General features: G+C 42.6%; 2 protein-coding genes and 1 long non-coding RNA gene across 5 annotated transcripts in view; 2 read left to right on the plus strand and 1 right to left on the minus strand.

Annotated features, from left to right (window-relative positions):
- Window positions 1–9,201, minus strand: LOC309343153. 2 transcript variants are annotated; one of them, XR_014157110.1, is made up of 6 exons: window positions 9,133–9,200; window positions 8,384–8,462; window positions 6,255–6,353; window positions 5,517–5,609; window positions 1,358–1,750; window positions 1–94 (listed from the first exon to the last, which is right to left on the minus strand). It is a non-coding gene; the product is annotated as an uncharacterized lncRNA (long non-coding RNA). The 2 variants fall into 2 exon arrangements; XR_014157111.1 differs by having other exon boundaries at window positions 5–94; window positions 1,337–1,750; window positions 9,133–9,201.
- A 39-nt stretch (window positions 9,202–9,240) lies between these two features.
- Window positions 9,241–14,210, plus strand: CBY2 (chibby family member 2). Of its 2 annotated transcripts, none has more exons than XM_081864408.1 (2): window positions 9,241–9,371; window positions 13,076–14,210. In XM_081864408.1, the coding sequence occupies exon 2, from the start codon at window positions 13,131–13,133 to the stop codon at window positions 14,091–14,093; it is 963 nt and encodes a 320-aa protein (XP_081720534.1). In that variant the 5' UTR covers window positions 9,241–9,371; window positions 13,076–13,130; the 3' UTR covers window positions 14,094–14,210. The 2 variants fall into 2 exon arrangements, with proteins under 2 accessions (XP_081720534.1, XP_081720535.1); XM_081864409.1 differs by having other exon boundaries at window positions 9,253–9,375.
- A 2,611-nt stretch (window positions 14,211–16,821) lies between these two features.
- COG3 (component of oligomeric golgi complex 3) overlaps window positions 16,822–22,499 on the plus strand; it is a 49,740-nt gene continuing 44,062 nt past the window's right edge. The window contains exon 1 of the mRNA XM_081864278.1: window positions 16,822–17,000. Within this exon, the coding sequence (XP_081720404.1) occupies window positions 16,854–17,000 (147 nt within the window). The 5' untranslated portion in view covers window positions 16,822–16,853. The remainder of the gene's footprint in view (window positions 17,001–22,499) is intronic.

Raw genomic sequence — 22,499 nt, forward strand, 5'->3', positions numbered from 1 at the left:
GTAGAGCAGAATGTTACTAACATTGTTGGCAACTCTGCTTTCATTGATGTTTGAGACTCAAGAACTGAAGATGATGGAGATCTCATCTGGGAATCTGAAGGAAGAGAGAAAGGGACTTCTTTTAAAATCAACGGAATAAAACAGGGGTAAAAGTTGTCTCCTTTTCATTAGCTCAGAATAAAGGCTTCTTTCCTCTCCTGGGGAGAGTGCTATGAAGGGAGATTCCCAAAGCACTGAGCATAGAACTAGCAACCCACCTTGTATTGTAGGTCACCAGCAACAGCCATTGAGCTGTTGGGCAATTGGGAACCAACACAAGGGATTTGGGCAGCTGGTTGGAACAACTCGCCTGTCACTCACATGACATCATAATGCCATCGCGTTATTTTCAGGTGCGGCGAACCTGCTCACGTGCCAAATTTTACCTGCATGGCTGATCCAGGTGAGGTTCTGACCCATGGGGCCAAAAATGTTTCCCATCCCTGGGCTAGTGGGACTGGTCATCTTGACTACAGATTTGACTCAGCAAAACATCTACCCAGGATATTATAAATAATAATAAAGCAATAAATAATAGAGACACAAGCAGCTTCAAATCCACATTAAACTCCCAGGTGGATGAACCCAGAGCCCTTGCCCCAATCTTATTCAGCTCCTGGTTCCCCAACTGCTTTTGAGACTTTTAAAAAATAAATAAAATAAAATAAAATAAAATAAAATAAAATAAAATAAAATAAAATAAAATAAAATAAAATAAATAAATAAAATAAAATAAAATAAAATACTAGATTAAATTGTAGACTTCCCATAACTCATGTAGTTGAGCAAATCTCTATTTTGCTGACTGACAGTAATGTATTTATTACTGCACTGGTTGCAACATTTGCCTTGGCTGCAAGTACCGTAGTTTTCGCTCTATAAGACGCACCAGACCACAAGACGCACCTAGTTTTTGGAGGAGGAAAACAAGGAAAAAATATTCTGAATCTCAGAAGCCAGAACAGCAAGAGGGATCGCTGCGCAGTGAAAGCAGCAATCCCTCTTGCTGTTCTGGCTTCTGGGATAGCTGCGCAGCCTGCATTCGCTCCATAAGACGCACACACATTCCCCCTTACTTTTTAGGAGGGAAAAAGTGAGTCTTATAGAGCAAAAAATACGGTAAGTTGAGAGCTAGGCACCAAGACAAATTTCATAAGAAGGAGTGTAAGATGCGGAGTGCTAAACTTATGCAGGTGTGATTTTTGCATTTTTGTACGTTCACTTTGCTGCTGTTGTTCAATTTCAAATCAATTATTTGTATTTTATGCATTGTGACCAGAAAGTCTCAAATACTCACTAGGGAATAATATACAGGTACCTTTTTTTGAGAATTGTTCAGTGTTTTCTGAGACATCTTCACATGCGTCCTCTACATGGATAACAACAGAAGCTGCCTTTGGTTCTTTTTCCTCGGACAGACTTTGCTCCTTGCTTTGACTTGTAGTAGCTTCGCTCTTATTCAGAAAGAGATTGCTCTGTGTAATGAACGCTTCTATTGACTCTCTAGCAAGGGCAGATTTAGAACCAGAATTCTTCTCTTGCAGTTTCTTAACATTTTCTTCAGTGAGAAGCAAGCTGGAAGAGTTGGGATCTGCTGGCTGGGATGTAGAAAGTGAAGGGATTCTTTTTGATTCCAAACGGTCTTTACTACCAGGCCCAGGGAGCTTCTGTCCGCTTGACATATTGTCAACCCAAAAAAGGAGACTGAGCTCTGAAAGCAATAAAGGAAACAAAGGGACAATGAAATAATAAATATTAATATTATTTACCCGTCCTTCACCCTGAGCTCCTGGGGCCGGTTACAACTACAGTGATACCTCAGGTTAAGTACTTAATTCGTTCTGGAGGTCCGTTCTTAACCTGAATTGTTCTTAACCTGAAGCACCACTTTAGCTAATGGGGCCTCCTGCTGCTGCCGTGCCGCCGGAGCCCGATTTCTGTTCTTATCCTGAAGCAAAGTTCTTAACCCGAGGTACTATTTCTGGGTTAGCGGAGTCTGTAACCTGAAGCGTATGTAACCTGAGGTACCACTGTATTAAAACACAATATTTAAACATTTTAAAGCCACTTACGAGCACAAAAAACAGGTCCTAAAACAGGGCTACCAGACGTCCCCGGTTCCCAGGGACACTCCCCATATTTGCAAATTTGTCCCCGTACAAATTCCGTCCCCGGAATGTCCCCAGATTTGTAAATCTGTCCCTGGGAAATGTGGCAGTGGCAGCCTCAGCAGCCCAATGCCAGCCTGTTAGCGCAGTTGGCTCTGGCTGGCTTCAGGAGCTGCTGACTGCTGTGGCGCCCGCCATTTTTCCTGCGCCACGGCAGCGAGCATCTCCTAAAGCCAGCCAGAGCCAACTGCACTACCAGGCTGGCTGGACAGTGTTCTCGAAGCTACCTGCATGAGTTTGACCAAACTGCGGGAGGCAGTGGAAGACAGAAGTGCCTGGCGTGCTCTGGTCCAGGGGGTCACGAAGAGTCCTGGGCAACGGCTGCCCGCCTGTGACTCCCGAGCCTCCCCTGATCTGCAAAAAAAAAAGGGGGGCAGGGGGCAGGAGATCAGGGAAGGTTTGGGAGTCATGGGCACGCGGCGCACCGTTGCCTAGTTTTTTGAAAACTGCGCATTTATGTCTCACAGGGTGCAAAAGAAGGGCGTTGCACCTTCCCCCCCCCAATAATTTTTATTAAGTTTCCATTTGCCAGATTAAACATAACATACCAATTAGTCCAAATTATATCAGTACACCTCATAAAGTCCAAATGTATTCCAGATTAAAAATTTTTTGTGGGGGGTACCCATGCTTCTCGATCGTCAGGAATCCAAACATCCAAATTCGTGCTGCTTTCCTATTTGCAATGATGTTTCCAATCCCATCTTCTCATCTTTGTCATTACTCATTTTCTTTGTAGTCACCTCCGAGTTTCCTCACAAGTGGATTGAAAGGAACAGTCTTATTTTGTCTCTGTGTGGGCTTTGTAATGCTCTCTCGTATATCTCTCACAAAAATCCAACAATCTAAGTTTTCACTCGAGCAGATGCGCCATCTTGTCCTTCCGATGAAATACGATCTAAATGTCCGCTCCTTTACTTTCCAGACCCCCTGCCTCATGGCTTTCACCTTTTTACAATATGCATGTGTGCTGGGTTGTTTAAGAGGGCATGTAGTTGGTGTTGTGTTAACCAGGGCATTTGGGTGTCTTCTAGTTTGTCTTGTATTTCTTGTGTTGACAAGGGTTTGTTATTTTTATAAAAGTCTATTAGGCGATATAAGCCTTTGGTTCGCCAGGCTTTTATCCTCTTAAACAACCCAACAGTAAAATCAGCAGCAACTAGGCCCCTGACAACCTTTGAAAACCTCCTCCTAACAACAAAGGGAAATGGTAAAGGGACGGTATCCGCAATATACAAAATACTACTCCAAAATCCCGCAAATCCCCTAGACGCAATCAAAAAACAATGGGAGAATGACATAGGCTATGAGATTAACCCCACTCAATGGACCAGAATGTGGTCTAAACCCTCCTTTAAATCCATATCAACGAAAAGAAAAGAACTCACACTGAAACTCACCTACAGGTGGTACCTAACACCAAGGAAACTAGCGCTAATACACCCAGGAACCTCACCAAAATGCTGGAGAGGGTGCACCTCCACAGGCACATACCTCCACATGTGGTGGGAGTGTCCCAAAATCCAACTATTCTGGACAACAGCCATACAAGAAATATGTAAAATAACAAAGCAAGTATTAGACTTCACCCCAGAATAGGCCCTACTAAACATCTTCCAAGACAACAATGCCCATTTACTCCACAAAGAACTCATAACCCACCTACTTTCAGCAGCCAGAAACACCATAACCAGACACTGGAGAGACCTGTCAGGAGTAAGCATGGACCAATGGTACCAAATAGTATGGGAAACAGCCCTACTAGAAAAATTAACTAACAAACTGAAACTGACACGGGGACAAACAGAAGAAGACACCTTCACCCCGGTATGGCTCCCCTTTATCACATACACAGCCCAACAGGACAATGACAATAATCCACCAACAGCATACAAATCAATATGGCTAACTTGATCCAAAACACCCACCCACCTCACTCACACACGAAAACAAAGATCACCACAGCCAATCACAAACAAACAATCACATCCTAGGCCAACCCCAACCTCTCTCACCACCAAAGGAACACAAGTGAACAACACAAGCACGCTGACACCAAACTACATACATTAAGCATAATAGAAACACCGCTACCCCACCCCACCCCCATCCATCTCCCCTCCCTCCACCCTCCTTTCTTCTTTTTTTTTTTCTTTTCTTTTTTCTTCTCCCCCTAATGCCTCAACAAATGAAATGGATTTGTAAAAATGTTACACGGGGAAAAAAAATACACGAGGCATTACACTTGCACTGTAAAACAAGAAAACCCTTAATAAAATATATTTAAAAAACAAAAAAAATAAAAAAAAAATATGCATGTGTGCTTGGGCCCAGGGTCTTTTGCCTCACCATCCCCTCTACTGACTCCCTGTTGCTACTCAGCTTCAAAAAACAAAACAAAAAAGTGTCCCCAGATTCACTGAAAAAGTCTGGTAACCTTATCCTAAAAATATACACCTCAGGTCAGGGCTGGCCTGCCCATGAAGCAGACTGAAGCAGCTACCTTGGGCAGTGGAATCTCAGACCCTCCAAGTCTCCCTTTTTTCCAGGGATAGTCCTGGATTTACAGAAGCCATCCCAGTTTCTGATCTGATCCCAGATTGCCCTGCATTTCCTTAGGATGTCCTTATTTTAATTGGAGAAATGTTGGAGGGTATGGTAGGACATTCCTATTAGCTGGGCTAATGGTTTATTTCTCTCTTTATATATATATATAATCTTTTTATTTGATTTTCCAAAAAAGAGAGAAAAAAATTAATATATACAGTGGTACCTCGGGTTACCTGAACTGTTCTTAACCTGAAGCACTACTTTAGCTAATGGGGCCTCCTGCTGCTGCTACTGCACAATTTCTGTTCTTATCCTGAAGCAAGGTTCTTAACCTGAAGCACTATTTCTGGGTTAGCGGAGTCTGTAACCTGAAGCGTATGTAACCTGAAGCGTATGTAACCCGAGGTACCACTGTATTATAAAAAAACATATCAAAACAGCACAAAATCCAAATACAGTGGTACCTAGGTTATATACGCTTCAGGTTACAAAAGGACATGGGTCCTTTTGATACTATTTTCAACTGCATAACAATACTTCTCCTATTTTTCATCTTCCTACGTTAACTATACATTCTGTTACATTACAAGTGTATTTAAAATCCTGCTAATGTTTTGACCTGTTTACAATGATTATAAACAGTTCCCATTCTTTTTTAAATTTCTTGTCTTTTTGATTCCTGAGCTTCCCAGTTAATTTTCGCCATTTCGGCGTAGTCCAGCAACCTGATTTGCCATTAATGGTTTGTTTCTCTCTTACCACTTGTGGTTTGAAATTTCTGTAGCAGCACTCTTAATGGTACAAAAACATTCTCCAGTCACTATCCACTGAGATCGTTGCACTGGATCTATGCTATAAAGAAAAGTTACAGAAGGTTTTTTTTTGTTGTTGTTAATAAATAAAATATATCTTTCTTACACTTATCATGTTTGTGTGTGTGTGTGAGAGAGAGAGAGAGAGAGAGAGAGAGACAGACAGACAGACAGACAGACAGACAGAAATTCCCAGGAAGCAGGATAGTTCTTTTGAATTTGTGCGGTCCGAGGGCTTGGGATTGCAAAGAAAGCAATTGGCTTCAGTCACAGAAATAGTTTAGCACTCTGTTGTGGATTTTTTATTTTATTTTTAAGCTTCTCAGTCAATTAAACAAGAAAATAAATTGTATTTGAAAACCATCAATGGGGCTGACTACGCTTGTAGGATTACAATAAGTTTTGTAAGGAGAACTATATGAAATATTACAGAAAAAAATCTACGAGAGTGGACTATTACAAGTAATAGTTAAGATAATGAAATGCAAGACTAAGAGATGAAGGCAGAAAATCACTAGACGTGGTTGATGGAAGTCTTAGGCATATAGCCAAAATGTTGTATATGATAAGAAGAGATGTTATGTTCTGGTTGTAAAAACTAATAAAAATATATTAAAAAACAACCATCATCAATGGGGAGAGTAAATTCCAGGGAAATCAAGTGCAGAACTTATGTTGCATTTACCTTACTCTTGAGGTGGCTTAATGGGTATGCAAGTGCCCTTTCTTTCATTCTACATATCATCTCACCAGAAGTATGATCTCTGCAGTCTTCCCCAGGCACCTGTACGTCAATTAAAGCCCAGAAGAAGACATCATGAGGCAATTCCTCCCCCGGGACTTTTCTGGATCAGGAAGTGTTGTCAGCCAGGGACGCTTCGGAGTACTGGATAAACGTCCCGTGGAAAGAAAAACACACTCCAACCTTGGTTACCTTGCAACAATCAGGTAAGGTCAAAACTAGAGCTGGGCGATATACAGTGGTGCCTCGCAAGACGAAATTAATCCGTTCCGTGAGGCTCTTCGTATAGCGGTTTTTTTGTCTTGCGAAGCAAGCCCATTGACAGCTTAGCGGATTAGCACTATTAGCGGTTTAGCGGCTTTTAGCGGATCAGCTGATAAGCGTCTTATCAGCGGATCAGCTGATAAGCGGCTTAAGGCTTAGGAAAAGGGGGGGGAGGGGAAAACCCTGCAGGAACTCGCAAGACATTTTCGTCTTGCGAAGCAAGCCCATAGGGAAATTCGTTTTGCGAAGCACCTCCAAAACGGAAAACCCTTTCGTCTAGCGGGTTTTCCGTCTTGCGAGGCGTTCGTCTTGCGGGGCACCACTGTATCGGCATATTGTCCAAAACCGGTTTGAAGTCCATATCGTGATATCGATTTCATAATTTTTGACCTGGCAATATATTGTGAATCGTGTGTGTGCTATGCAAAAATCACAATGTGGGAAAAACATTGTCAGCCAGCTAATGCCTCTATATAGCTCCGTCCTTATTACAGATGTCGTGATATATCAGTATATTGCGATGTTTAAAGGGTAAGGGTAAAGGGACTCCTGACCATTAGGTCTAGTCGCGGCTGACTCTGGGGTTGCGGCGCTCATCTCGCTTTATTGGCCGAGGGAGCCGGCGTACAGCTTCCGGGTCATGTGGCCAGCCTGACTAAGCCGCTTCTGGTGAACCAGAGCAGCGCATGGAAACACCGTTTACCTTCCCGCCGGAGTGGTACCTATTTATCTACTTGCACTTCATGCTTTCGAACTGCTAGGTTGGCAGGAGCAGGGACCGAGCAACGGGAGCTCACCCCGTCGTGGGGATTCGAACTGCCAACCTTCTGATCGGCAAGTCCTAGGCTCTGTAGTTTAACCCACAGCGCCACCCGTGTCCCCTATTGCGATGTTTAGCTGGTGATATATGACAATGTTGAAAGCCAGATATTGCCCAGCCCTGATCAAAATCCTACACTGATCAAAATGCTAAAGAAATTCTCAAGTGCCTCAAGAGCAAGGCAGTAAAATGGAAACCTCTTTTGCAGAGGAAGATTTTGGTAAAGCACTAATAATAATAATAATAATAATAATAATACTGTATTGCCCCGAATATAAACCACACTCCCCCCCCCAATTCTGACTGTGAAAAGTTAAAGTGCGGCTTACATTTGTGACCTTACAAAAATTGGCTTTTATGATAACGCTGCTGAAATAGACAATTACATACGGTAAAACAGAAAAAAAAGTTTTATTGCCGAATTGCAAGCTTGAGGCTGTTATGCAATAAATTCTAATGTCATTCATCGCTTTCCCTGTATTTTACAGTGCAGTATTGATTCTTTTATTTGCATTTACACTGCTACGAACAGGTGTTTAACTCTCTAGTACCCATAGGATTTTCTTCTACATTTGCCATTTACATGCCTGTGGAATTGTAGCAATTGAATAGCAATTTGAGATTTTAGCAATTGTATGGTAACTTTTGCGGGCTTGAGATCAAAGGCTTAAATTGGCTTGGCATTACAATTCTACCAACTGCAGCAATTTTCAGCCTGTAACCCAGTTTTAAGGCTTATATCCGGGTATTATTCTCCCCCCCCCCTTAATTTTAAAGGTGTGGCTTCTTTGTGGGTGTGGCTTATATTTGGGCCAACAAGGTGATGATGATGATGGTGGTGGTGATAATAATAATAATAATAGCTTTGTTATTGTTCTTTATTATTTAATGTACTACCCGGTCCTTTAACTTAAGGTCCCAGGGTGGGTTACAACATTAAAACACAATGTCACAACACAATATTAAAAACAGTTTTGAAAGAACTTACAGCTGTCCCATTGATCCTGCACCCCTCCGCTGAGGAACTCACAGGGGAGTTCATGAAGGGCTATTCCATTCTCAGAATTCTGTTGGGGTGGTTTAGGGAGACAAAGAGAGAGTTGCTGGGTGAAAGTTTCAAGGTCTTTTGAACTAAGGCTACAGCACACCTGCACACACATGGGGAATGGCAGTGGCTGGACTTGTGAGAACTATTTAAAATATAGAAGGGGAGCAGACAGCTTTGAAAGGCACCATTAGTGCACATTTTAATAATTATCCACTCAATCAACAAAGCAACATAGTATAGTCGGTCATTATAATTTCTATTTACGATGGGGAAACTGGAGCAAGGCAGTAATGTGTTACTTCAGGTCACCTGTTATGTACTGAAGTTCTCACCCTGGGCCAGCAGGGGGATACTGTAGATAGTTATGCAAATAAGGGATCGAAAGTGACGTTCAGTGATTGGATAGTTTTAGAAAATTGTTACAGTTACGTTGTACTGGAGCTCTATATAAGCAGGCTGACTGAACCCTTCAGTTCAGTTCTGTTCTGGCCTGTGAATAAACAAGAGCGGTTTGAAGAATCGCTGTGTCGTCTGATATGTTCACCCATAACTTAACATCACCAATGACCACAACAGGGGTATCATCCCAGGTTCGATAAACGCTCTGATGTGCTGCAATGAAGTTATTGTTGAGAAACTCTCGACTCTGAATCCGACTTTAATGAAAACCCATTTACAAAATACTTTACCTCCCTCCTTCAGCACTTGCTTGGTTTCTAGATGTGCTTAGATGCTGCTTCAGTGTCACAATGGATCTGACACGCCCCCCCCCTTTTGTTGCATGGACCTGTGAACAGTTTGTTCCTGTAGCAGCAAGCAGCACTGGAAACCAGTTTGAAGGAAGGAAAGGTGGCGGCAACCCTCCCTTCGTGGTCCATGCTACATGTACAGTATCTGAAAGCGTAAGGAGGACCACTTTCAGGAGAAAGTAAGTAAGTACAGCCAAATTTAGCCACACACTTCAGCCACTGCCCCCTAGACTTCTGTCTCAGCAGACATCCTTCACAGATCTGCAGAGACTTTTTCCCCTGGAGAGCTGAACTTCTGTCCTCTTACCTATTCTCATACATACAGCACAAGTAACCTGAGCTGTAGCCCATCTATGACTCAGTAGCAGGCAGTGGTACCTGGGGTTGAGAACTTAATTACGGTAGTTCTGGAGGTCCATTCTTAACCTGAAACTGTTCTTAACCTGAGAGACCACTTTAGCTAATGGGGCCTGCCGCTGCCACACAATTTCTGTTCTCATCCTGAAGCAAAGTTCTTAACCCGAGGTACTATTTCTGGGTTAGCAGAGTCTGTAACCTGAAGCGTCTGTAACCTGAAGCGTCTGTAACCCGAGGTACCACTGTATTTAACTGAATCAAGGCTGAGGGCTTATCCACACTTCCCATTTGCCAGACTCTTTCCAGGCAGAAGTCCACATTTTAACACTCCGTGACTGAGCATTGTTTTGTTTTTTTCACCTGAGCTTTCCCTGCTTAAAACCTGCTCTTTAAATTCGGAGCAAACGTCAATTCAGATGTTTTTGGGGAAAGCTCCGGATCAAAATAAAGGGTGCTGGGACACTTTAATCGCCTTGATAGAATTGTAGAGCTGGATGGGACCCAAGGGTCATCTAGTCCAACCCCCTGCAATGTAGGCATCTTGGCTACAGCATCCATGACAAATATCCATCCAACCTCTGCTTAAAAACCTCCAAGGAAGGAGAGCCCACCACCTCCCGAGGCAGACCGTTCCACTGTCAAACAGCTCTTACTGTCAGAAAGTTTCCCCGTATGTTTAGTTGGAATCTGCTTTCTTGTAACTTGAAGCCATTGGAGCCTGCGCCCCAGAGCAGGAGAAAATAAGCTTGCTCCCTCTTCCATGGAACAGCCCTTGGGATATGTGAAGATGGCTCTCGTATCTCCTGTCAGTCTCCTCTTTACCAGGCTAAACATACCCAACTCCTTCAACCCTTCCTCATAAGGCCAAAAATAAATACATAAGGTTCCTCTGTTAAGTTGTGGTTGAACATATCAGACGACACAGTGATTCTTCAAACAGCTCTTGTTTATTCATAGGCCAGGACAGAACTGAACTGAAGGGTTCAGTCAGCCTGCTTATATAGAGCTCCAGTACAACGTAACTGTAACAATTTTCTAAAACTATCCAATCACTGAACATCACTTTAGATCCCTTATTTGCATAACTATCTACAGTAGCCCCCTGCTGGCCCAGGGTGAGAACTTCAGTACATAACATCCTCCATTCACCTGTGCTGGGTGATTCCAAGGCCACTGCTATTTTTTATAGGAAAAGGGTTGCTGGAACCCACTTGAGAGGTGCCAGAACAGAGTTCTTGTGCATTTCCCATTAAAAAAGCCCTGCCAGTTCTTTGTCCACCCATTGGCAGCCAGTCACTTCTAAGAAGTTACTGTATTTTTTGCTCTATAAGACGCACCAGACCACAAGACGCACCTAGTTTTTGGAGGAGGAAAACAAGAAAAAAAATATTCTGAATCTCAGAAGCCAGAACAGCAAGAGGGATTGCTGCGCAGTGAAAGCAGCGATCCCTCTTGCTGTTCTGGCTTCTGGGATAGCTGCGCAGCCTGCATTCACTCCATAAGGCGCACACACATTTCCCCTTACTTTTTAGGAGGGAAAAAGAGCAAAAAATACAGTAACAAGCTTGGCAAGATGATAATTGTATGCAGGCCCTCAACATCGGGCACTCAAGAGCACAAAAGGATTTCTGGATGAGCCCTCATGAGTTGCAGTTCCCAGCAACCCTTACCAAACTACAGTGCCCAGAATCCTTTGAGGGAAAGAACTAGCTTCCAATGTGCTTTAAAGATATTGTGTGCACCCAGCCTACGCCTGACCTTTATTGAGTATTCCTTCCGATTTGTTTACTGGATGGTTTTATAACAACAGCCTACATTCATCCCAATTTGCTTGTAGGGTGTTGACACACCTTGCTGTTTATCATCAGTTCATCCCCATCACTTTCCTGCAAAGCTACAAAAAGTCCCTCTGTATTTATTTATTTTTAAGTGGATTTGTTGCACTACGGCAACAGAGTGCTTTAATCCACTTTTAATTGCGAACGTTCTGGTATGAGCTTGCTTCCCTCCTGCAAAATACTGACAGCCTGGAGGCTCCGCAGGAAGAAAACTCAACATACAGGTCAGCTGTCTGAACAAAGCTGCCTAGACTTCTGAACTGGTGTCCATTGGGGATATTTTCCATAAGGCTTCTAGCTCTGCCATCTCAATATGGAGATATTGAAGATAGGGCTGCCATACATCCAGTTGTTCCAGGACACGTCTGGGATTCGGCTAGCAAAATGGCGCCCGGGTGAATTTCTGCTGTATCAGCAAAATGTCCGGGAAAACCTGGACGTGTGGCTAGTTGGGCTAATTAAAAAAACCAATAATAATAATCAAAGGAAAGCCCCCAAACAAGCTGCTTCATCATACATGTACACTGTGACAAACAAGATACATAGCTGTGTATTTAAGTGCATGGCTGGTTTGGGCCTCAAATGAACAAGCAATGATGTTGGGAGGAAAAATTACACAAAGGGAAGAGGCTGCTTAGGTAGTGTCAGAGTTGACTTAAAACTTTGCAAGAGCTTATATAGAATCATAGAATCATAGAGTTGGAAGAGACCACAAGGGCCATCGAGTCCAACCCCCTGCCAAGCAGGAAACACCATCAGAGCACTCCTGACATATGGTTGTCAAGCCTCTGCTTAAAGACCTCCAAAGAAGGAGACTCCACCACACTCCTTGGCAGCAAAATCCACTGTCGAACAGATCTTACTGTCAGGAAGTTCTTCCTAATGCTTAGGTGGAATCTTTTTTCTTGTAGTTTGGATCCATTGCTCCGTGTCCGCTTCTCTGGAGCAGCAGAAAACAACCTTTCTCCCTCCTCTATGTGACATCCTTTTATATATTTGAACATGGCTATCATATCACCCTTTAACCTCCTCTTCTCCAGGCTAAACATGCCCAGCTCCCTTAGCCGTTTCTCTCTCAAGGCCCTTCTCCCCCAAAGTGACTTTATAAACTCCCCTGACACAAAAGATCAATAAGGATTAAAACAAACAAACAAACAAACAAACAAACAAACAAACAAACAAACAAACAAGGAATTCACAAAGAGAAAGTGTAAACATAGTTTGGATATGCTATGGCTGTGGTCCCTGTATACAGTGGTACCTCAGGTTATGTACTTAATTCGTTCCAGAGGTCCGTCCTTAAGCTGAAACTGTTCTTAACCTGAAGCACCACTTTAGCTCATGGAGCCTCCCCCTGCCGCCGCGCCGCCGGAGCACAATTTCTGTTCTCATCCTAAAGCAAAGTTCTTAACCCGAGGTAATATTTTCGGGTTAGCGGAGTCTGTAACCTGAAGTGTATGTAACCTGAAGCGTACGTAACCCGAGGTACCATTGTAGACTTGAAAACAGCTTTGTTTCATTGCTTAATTTCATGTAATTTATCGTCTTAATAATGAAAGCATTGTCTTTTGATTCCCCATCTGTTGTTTCTGAAGTGCCAGTGGTAGATTTTTGTACTGCTTGCATATAAATACTGTTGCTGAACTGCTAAGGAAATTGTTTGACTTGTCTCTCTTTGTTTCATGCAGTAATCCAGCCCTTCAGTTGTTCTTTTGAACCAATGCAAGGACCGGTAGCTGCTAGATGCTAAAAATGGATTACATCCCACCACGGGTCAAACTGAGCGATGACACCTTTATCTTCATAGACGGCAAGTGGGTGAACGAAACCTATATTCAGTCAGCACTCTCTTCCGCCACAGAAGCCCGACAGAAGCACTCAGGCAAGAAAATGCACAATGACTGGACCCTTTGGGAAGAGAACAAAGCCCTTTGGGAGGAAAACAAAGCCCTCCGAGTGGAAAACAGGGCTCTCCGGGATGAGAACAAGGCCCTGCAGTCCCTTCGGATGGAGAACAAGGGCATCCAGGTTATTTATGACGAGAGTCTCCAGCAAGTCCTCCAGAAAGAAAGCCACCCTCTAGCAGCCCTTCCGATCATAGCAGGGCTCAAGGATGGTATGGGGGAGAAAGCCCTTCAGGTTTTTAGAGACGAGAAGAAAGCCCTTCAGATCTTCCGGGAAAAGAATATGGCTCTGAAGGTCTACCCAGAGGAGAAGAAGCCCTCCCCGTTGCTGCAGGAAAAGCAACCTGCTCAGTCATCAGCAAATGAATTTACCCCAGCCCAGGAAACCAGTAAAATTGTAGGTCAGGAAGCCAGTAACACGACTGCACCGGCCGAAGCAGCTGAAGCTGTCCAGGAAAGCCAAGGGGAGAGGAGAGTTTTGTCAGTTCAAGAAAGAAACAAAGCCTTATTGCCACTGAAGGAGAACGAGGCACTTGAAGTTGTCCAGAAACTGAACGAAACTGTTCTGTGGCTCCTAAGAGAGAACCATGCACTACTGGAAGAAAAACAGGACCTCCAGACCATCCAAGGAGGAAACAAAATGCTTTGGGAGGAGAACAAAAAACTGAAGCTCCAGCAAAAAGCGATCAAAGTTGCGATCAGCAAGATCATTGCTCAGATGGATCTTCTGCACGAGGAGCTCCACTCCTTTGACCCCATGGAGGAGTCCGAGACTGGAATGAAGAATCCCGAAAGTGCTTGAAACTTGAGTTAGCTGCAGGGAGAGATGTTAGGGTGCATAGCAAGCAGTTCACATTTGTAAAATTATCTCTCTCCTGCGTCTTAAACCTGAATAAAGTTCTGTTGTGGATTCAGGAAAGCAGTGATGAGCTTGTAAAAATGTTTTAAATGTTGTGATAGGAATTTTGAGGTCTTAGTTATACAGTGGCACCTCGCAAGACGAATGCCTCGTAATACGAAAAACTCGCAAGACGAAAGAGTTTTTCGTTTTTTGAGTTGCTTCGCAAGACGAATTTCTCTATGGGCTTGCTTCGCAAGATGAAAACGTCTTGCAAATTTGTTTCTTTTTTCTTAAAACCGTTAATACCCAGGGTGCATTCAGGGGGTGCAGTTGTGACTTGACTTCGAGGAGCAACTCATAGCACATGGTGTGGTAGCCTTTTTTGAGGTTTTTGAAGACTGGTGATTTTTGAAGCTTTTCCAAAATCCGTGCTTCGCAAGACGAAAAATTCGCAAGACAAAAAAACTCGCATTACGAATTAATTTCGTCTTGCGAGGTACCACTGTATGTTAAATGTTCATAAGTGTACCAAGCAAGCACGTGCATAGATCAGCACAGGAAGACCGACCTGGAACCATTTTTGATTCCCAAACTGACCAAATGTTTTCCCTGCAAGGAGGGAGGGGGGGGGGTCAGGGAGCCTTCCCATTGTCTCAGGAATTGAGTAATCAGCATTTTGATGGGTGACAGACTATCAGGAAATGCAATCAGATAATGGGTGACAGAGTATCAGGAAAGGCAATCAGATAACCTGGCAAACAGGAAAAACAACATTCAAATTTCTGTTTTAGACCGCCTTTTCTGTGATGTAGGTATGATGTATCTGGGGGGTGGTCTTAGGTTACACCCCTTCTGTGATGTATGTATGATGTTTCTGGGGGTGGTCTTGATCTACAGGGTGGCAATTTCATAAGTCCATATAAGGCCTTGTGTGCCATTGTTCTAGGTTCCTCCTCCCTCCTTCGTGTGGTGAGTGAGGACCCTGTTGCAACAGATCAATAAAGATCAGACTTACTAGCTGCTTTGCGTCTCAATATTTTCTGGCTGGCCTCTGTTATTTTCTCCTACCAATAGGGAACCTATATGGGCTCTTGGATACCCCATAAGGGAAAAAGGGCAGATTTTTGTTTACAACAATGGTTATACCTTCATTTTACAAAGAGGTTTGAATAACATGTAAGGAAAGATCACAGAATCATAGAATTGTAGTGGGAAGGGACCCCAAGAATCATCTAGTCCAACCCACTGAAATGCAGGAATCCATAAATGCAACTTTCCACAGTCACCGTGGTAACAAGGATGAGGCTCAGAAAGGCTTTGCATTTTTTATTATTATTTGGATTTTTTTTGCTAAGCTTCAGATTCCTTAATCTCCACACCCTTTGAATGTAAACTACTCATAAGCCCAGTTTGGACATGACATTAAAACTACATGAAAGGCGATTGGAAGTAGAGGCTTAAACTAACCATAGTTGCTGACTCATCTGAACTGACGACTATAAGCCAAGAACAGAAACTATGTCTTGATCATAAGTTTGGTTCAATGAGCTGTAGTTTAAACTAACTACAGTTTGTCCTTGTCAGGCATAACAAGATACCATGGTTAGTTTAAAATCTAGAAGTGAATGTTTCCAGTTTCTTACTCGTGATCACGGTTCGCCCAGGTTTATTCACACAATGCTAAACCTTGAGCTTTAACATTGCATCTGAACTTATTACTAGAAGAATAAGAAATCAAGAGAACTAACTTTTTATAAAAGAATGGAAATGTTTTATTGAATATTTACAGGTAAATTGTAAACAGATAAGAACATTGGCAGGATGATTGTAATACCCTGCAGTTTTATAAGAGTATATATTTAAAGTAGGTGAATAAATGAGCAAATTAAGTTAATTTGGATATGCAGAAGATATTAAAAACACATTTAAGGAACCGCAGAAAGATGGGGAAGGAAGTCAAGTTTTGAAATGTTAAAATGATTGTAAAATTAGTGAAATGTATAAACCTGGAAAGCATAAGTACATACATACATGCACACATACATATAAATAAATAATTTATATAATTTATATTTAAAAAACCCAGTGTATCTGCACTCTTAAGGCAGAGCTTGTTGAAGAAACAGCAGAGGACAGCAGATGCCGAGTTTGATTTTTCTTTCTCTCATTGCCAGCAAGACCTTTCAGTCACAACTCAGGCTTGGGAAACAGGTTCAGCTCCAACACTGGTACCCAGTCAGAGGCACCTTAACATTTTGGTTTTTTAAAATTATTATTATTATTATTATTACATCACCCTATACCTGCAGCTCTCAAGATAAAAACACAACATAAAAGCGCGAAATAATCAAAATAAAATGGGCAATTCCCCACTTTTGCTCTGGGGGAGAGAAGCAACGTCCTGTTAACACCAGAAACCCGCTTAAACCCATTTAAACCCCAGAAACCCGCTTAAATTTAAACCCATTTAAACATTTTGCAAGCTGGGTAACTGAAGCGTCACGCGTTCTGCGCGTTTCTTTCTACGGACCCCGGAAGTCGGCTGGCGAGTTCAGTCTACCTTTTCTCTTGAGTCTAGAGGACCCAGGCTTTGCCAGCCGCTTCCTGCCGGAGGCGGAAGTGACGCGTCCTCCGCTGCCCTGCGTCCCTCACCCCCTCGGAAACGATTCCGGGCAGCGTTAGAGTTCCGGGGAGAAGGAAAAGCCCAGCGGCGGGGGCGGGATGGCGGCCGAGCTGCCCAGCGAAGCCCGGGAGCGGCTGAGCCTGTGGGAGAGGCCCCTGAGGCCCCTGGCGCCCCTGACCGAGCGGCAGCAGGAGGCGGTGCTGGAGCTGCGGGAAGCGCTGCCTTGCCTGCCCGCCCCGGCTGAGGTGAGCGGAGGGTCCCGGGCGGGCCGGGAAGCGGGAGAGGCGGCGCTTCCGTGGGGCCACGAACCTCCGCGGAGGGAAAAGCTCCGAGGAAGAGGGGCAGAAAGTGGTGCGCGCTCTCGCTCTCTCTCTTTCCCCCTCTTTCCCCTTCCTCTTTTTCTGGTTTTCCACGTTTATCCTCCTCCTCCTCCTCCTGGCAGGCAGAAATTCAGCAGGCAGAGGGAGGATTTTTCCTTCCAACATGCTTGCTGCAAAGTTTAAACTCAAGATAAGCTTCGGTTTGACCATTGCAACGGATTGCTTTGAAGTCGTTTCTGTCCCGGGCAAAGCAATATATCTATATCTACATCTAGTCTGTGTATGTGTGCGTGTATACACAGACACACAGACACACACACACACACACACACAAACTGTGTGTGAATGTGTGTGTATACATATATATATATATATATATATATACATACATACATACATACATATATATGCATATGTATATTATATATATACACTCTGTATGTGTGTGTGTGTGTGTGTGTGTGTGTGTATATATATATATATATATATATATATATATATGCAGGTTTTGGTGTCCTCGGGTGTCTTCCCGTGTAAAAGTTGGGGTGTCTAGGCGACGTTTCTCTGCCCAGAACATTGGAGGCTATACACCACACCCCCTCTACAGTATTTATAGGAACTCAAACACTGAGATCCTGCTCTGTTCCAGTAACAAGAAGCCGAAAGCACCAGCCTGAAGATGACGAGTGAGACCTCGTCGAAACGTCGCCTAGACACCCCAACTTTTACACGGGAAGACACCCGAGGACACCAAAACCTGCATTCCTGTACCCGTGAAAATCTACGAAAGCATATATATATATATATATATAAAATCTCCCTTCTCTCTCCGTGGTTCAGTTTGCATATCATAAATCCCTGCATATTTTACATAAGCTATCTATCTTACCTTCTACATAAATTGTTTTGCCCAGTGCAGAAACTACTCTCTCTCTCTGCAGGGATTTATGATATGCAACTTGAACACTGAGAGAAAAGGGGGAAAGTAATTGGTTTAAGGTTGTTTAGATGACTATTCATATATATATATATGTGTGTGTGTGTGTGTGTGTGTAATTTTTATTTTTAGAATAGTCATCTAAACAACCTTAAACCAATTACTTTCCTTCTCTCTCCGTGGTTCAGTTTGCATATCATAAATCCCTGCATATTCTACATAAGCTAAACCATTCAGTATTCCATTGTTTACATCCATCAAAACTTATTTACCCTGTTGAATTTATCTTAAGGCTACCAGCGTTTTAAAGTGTAAACAATTTACCTCCATATATTCAGTAAACATTTTCCAATCTTCTTAAAACCTATGTTCTTCTTGTTCTCTTTATTCTATATGTTAAAATACAGGAAGGTAAAAGGTAATTTTTAAGCCCCCCCATTTCCCCCTCCCCCTCAACACACCTGGCCTGTATTTTGCCCGAAGGGACAAATTACCTTTTACCTTCCTGTATTTTGCCCAACCAAAGGCAGCAACCCTACACACATGCTGCCACAAGGTGGTGAAAGTTGGGGGGGGGCAGCTCTGTCTGCTAACATCATTATTACTAATAATATTTATTAAATTGCTATGCTGTCCTTCATCGGAAGATGAAGGGTAGCCTTGGGTAATATTTGAATCAGCAACCCCAAAATGGATCTTATCAGTTATAGATCTTCTCAATCTTGCACTCTATGCGGGGGAACTGCCCTCCCCTCCCTAAATCTGGTGTTTCTCCTACAAACACATTTTAAAGAACATAAGATGTGAACCAGCCAGAAGCCTAGTTGAAGAGGAATGTTTTTGCCTGGCACCTAAATTAGGGAGAGTTCATTTTAATAGTGGTAATAATAATAATAGTATATTTTCATGGTACAGAAGGTGCATTTTCATAGAATCAGAATCATAGAATTATAGAGTGGGAAGGGTCATCGAGTTCAACCCTCTCCAATTCAGGTATGCATTTTGTGAAAATGGTCGTTAACCACAGCAAGCTGCAAACAACTTGTCTTGATAAAACCACAGATTTCTGTCATGCTGTGTAATAAGGTTTCATTTGGTTACACTGAAAGGTTGTGCCACATTTCACCATGAGTGTTGGGTGATTGATGGATTACTTAATTTTAAAATTTTTATTATTTATTAAAAAGAATTTTTAATACACATATATTACAAATATACAAACATACATCCATTTAATACAGTCCTTAAAAGTGTTCAAACATACCTACACTCAATCCCACGAATATTTAATTTTTATACTACTTAATGTATTACAAATGTCTCCAAGCGGTAAACGGAAAACTGAAGCAACAACATTACATTACAGTCATACCTTGGGTTACAGACCCTTCAGGTTGTGTTTTTTTTGGGTTACGGACTGCCGAAACCTGCAAGTACCAGAACGGGTTACTTCCAGGTTTCGGCGGGTGTGCAGACGCAGATGCGCAGCTGCAGGACGCGAACGTGCACCCTGCACGGATCATGTTTGCGACCCGAGCGTCCACTGTACATGTAGTGTTACATTAATACAAAGTTACTAATATCTATAAATCAACATCACTTCACTTTCCTTCTGACACACCCTCCAGCTCACCCACAGAAATCTTACAATGAGAAAAGTTCCTCTCACTCTAGCCTTACTTTTTATGGGCAGACCCAAGGTGGCTGGTCCTTCCTCCGGCTGCTCACAGCTGTGTCCCATTCAGTTGCACTCTCCACACTTCCAGGTGCAGCAGGTTTGTTGAGTTTCCCAGGGGGTCCAGAGGATGGGAGGGTCTCTCTCCACCAGGGTGGATTTGATTTAAATCACAATTTAAATCACTTGTCAGTAAGACTTGATTTAAATCACATACGTATATTTTTTACAGAAAGTCTCATTCTTGCTGGTATGATCTTAATATTTATAACCAGATGTAGGTTTCATTTTTGGAATAATAAATTTTCAGAGTTGTTTTTACAGTTATTTCAAAAATTACTCATTTGATCGTACTATTACAAATACATAGACAGATAATTATGAAATTATTGTGAGGTTTAATAAGTTAACTGTTTATATTTGGACAACTTTTCTGCTGTACTTTATTGGAAGGGTGTTATTTCCTTAATAACAATTTAAACAATTTATTTAACTAAAGCAGTAACATTATAGCATGTGTATCCATGTTTGTTAACTGATGCATTTAAACAAAAACAAAAAACGTAGACTGAGTTTTAGCACACATGAAAAACTTAAAACAAATCCTCATTTCCTGATGAATAGCCTTTGGACTATAATGAAACTTAAATAGAAAACTATCTTTAGAAAGATTTTTCCTCCTAAAGCATTTTATTTTAAAAATCCAATTTAAATTTTAAAAAATCATTGATTTTTATCCACCCTGCCCTCCACCCATAGCTCCTTCTTCACCCCCTGTTCTCTTCTCCTTCTACAGCTGCTACAGCTGGATTCCTGCCACAGTCTGAACAATTTATGTATCCAGTACATTTGCCATGCATTTATAGGGATGGTGCTTGTCTTTTGCTGCTCTGACTTCACTTGCTAATTAATTCCCCAGCCAATTGCTATTCTTTGGTGTCCTGAGAATAAATGCTAAGCCGAACACCAGTTAGGGAGAGTTCTTTGAAGAGGGTCCAGTCATCTCATATTGGTCCTCCCCTCTCAGGCTGTGATATGTGATGAGCCTGAGAGGGACTCAATAATAAAATAAGAAATAGCTAAAGAATAGCGAAAAGCATTGGAGGAGGGGACTCAATAATTAAAAACAATTAAACATGAATAGAATTAAAATTCATTCTCTCTCTCACTCCCCCTCTCAAATTTTTTGAAATTTTGAACAGAGGAGTTTGATAGAAAAAACATCTTTGTAAGCCCTGCAAGGCTGGTATTTATTTATCTGTGTTTAGAAGTATATAGAAAAATAGTGAAGTGTGGGCACTCTGCCAAAAAAAAAAAGGACCTGCCCTCAGATGCATACATCCGGCAACGTGGAGCAGGGAAAACTGCCGGTGGAGAAAAGGTTAGCCTCTTCTCTCGCCTCTGCCGCTTTTCTGCTCAGAATCCAGGTGCCACTTTTTCTAAAAAGCAAAAGGAATTTATGTATTGTTTTGTGCACTGAGCAAGTAATACACTCTCAACCTAACCTACCTCAGAAAGTTGTTGTGAGAATAAAAATGGTTCAAATTCATATACACCACCATGAGCTTCTTGGAGGAAGGTATGGTTGCAAATATTACAGATAGGAAGGCTGTGGGGATGGCTGTGCTGTGTCGCTTGTTTACTTTATAGTCCACTGTTTCCCAGGAGCCTAGAGTGGGTTCCAGCATTTTTCCAGGCACAAACTTATGTCTCCAAGTGATTTACAGTGTTAGCAAGGTAAAAAGAACCAAAGTCTTGGGTACCTAGAAGTCTTACAAAATTTATTACGTCATACACTTTTGTGGACTAGACCACTTCATCAGATACCTGGAGTGAGGTCCATGTAGAAACATCCTCATCATTGCTTAGTGAATTAGCAGGAGTAGTGGAACAGCAAACCTTGCCTCTATTTGGACCAAAATGCCATGATAGATCTCCTGCTTTCAATTCGTGCCCATTGATTCTTCTGTGTGCAGAGACTAGTCTGTTTGTCTTAGTAATGCAAAAGAGCATTACTGACAGATGATCGTTTTTGTTGCATTGGGAGACATGCAAGTGCATGAAACGCTGATGTTGTAGCTGACTTTATTAGTTCTATAATAGTGTTATCGGGACGCGGGTGGCGCTGTGGTCTAAACCACAGAGCCTAGGACTTGCTGATCAGAAGGTCGGCAGTTCGAATCCCCGCGATGGGGTGAGCTCCCATTTCTTCCCCATCTCCTGCCAACCTAGCAGTTCAAAAGCACGTCAAAGTGCAAGTAGATAAATAGGTACCGCTCCGGCTGGAAGGTAAACTGCTGCTCTGGTTCGCCAGAAGTGGCTTAGTCATGCTGGCCACATGACCCGGAAGCTGTACGCTGGCTCCCTCGGCCAATAAAGCAAGATGAGCGCTGCAACCCCAGAGTCGTCCACAATTGGACCTAATGGTCAGGGGTCCCTTTAACTTTTTAATAGTGCTATGAGAGTAGATGTGGTGTTTGCTGTTGTTGCTGGTGATAAGTGGTTTTAGTTAACTGCCTAGGCTGTCTGTTAGCAAGAGCAGGCCTGCCACCCAAGGCCTTTGAGAGGGGCATTTCACTGTCCTGGATATGTAGGTCCTTGATGATATGTTGGAGTGGTTTTAACTAGGAGATGCAGGTAGTCAGCAAGTAATGATCTGTCACTTTCTTTTCTGGACCTGTAGCAGGTTATTCCTGTGTATCAGTCTGGCCTTTTTGATCTGCTTTGTCAGTTCATTGGCTGTGTTTGGTAGAAATGTGTGGTGTAAATCCTTTAATAGGGAGTCTCGGTCTGACAGATCAGAACAGAGCCT

The sequence above is a fragment of the Podarcis erhardii genome (assembly GCF_964252035.2).
Source record: "Podarcis erhardii genome assembly, chromosome: 5".
NCBI lineage: Eukaryota > Metazoa > Chordata > Lepidosauria > Squamata > Lacertidae > Podarcis > Podarcis erhardii.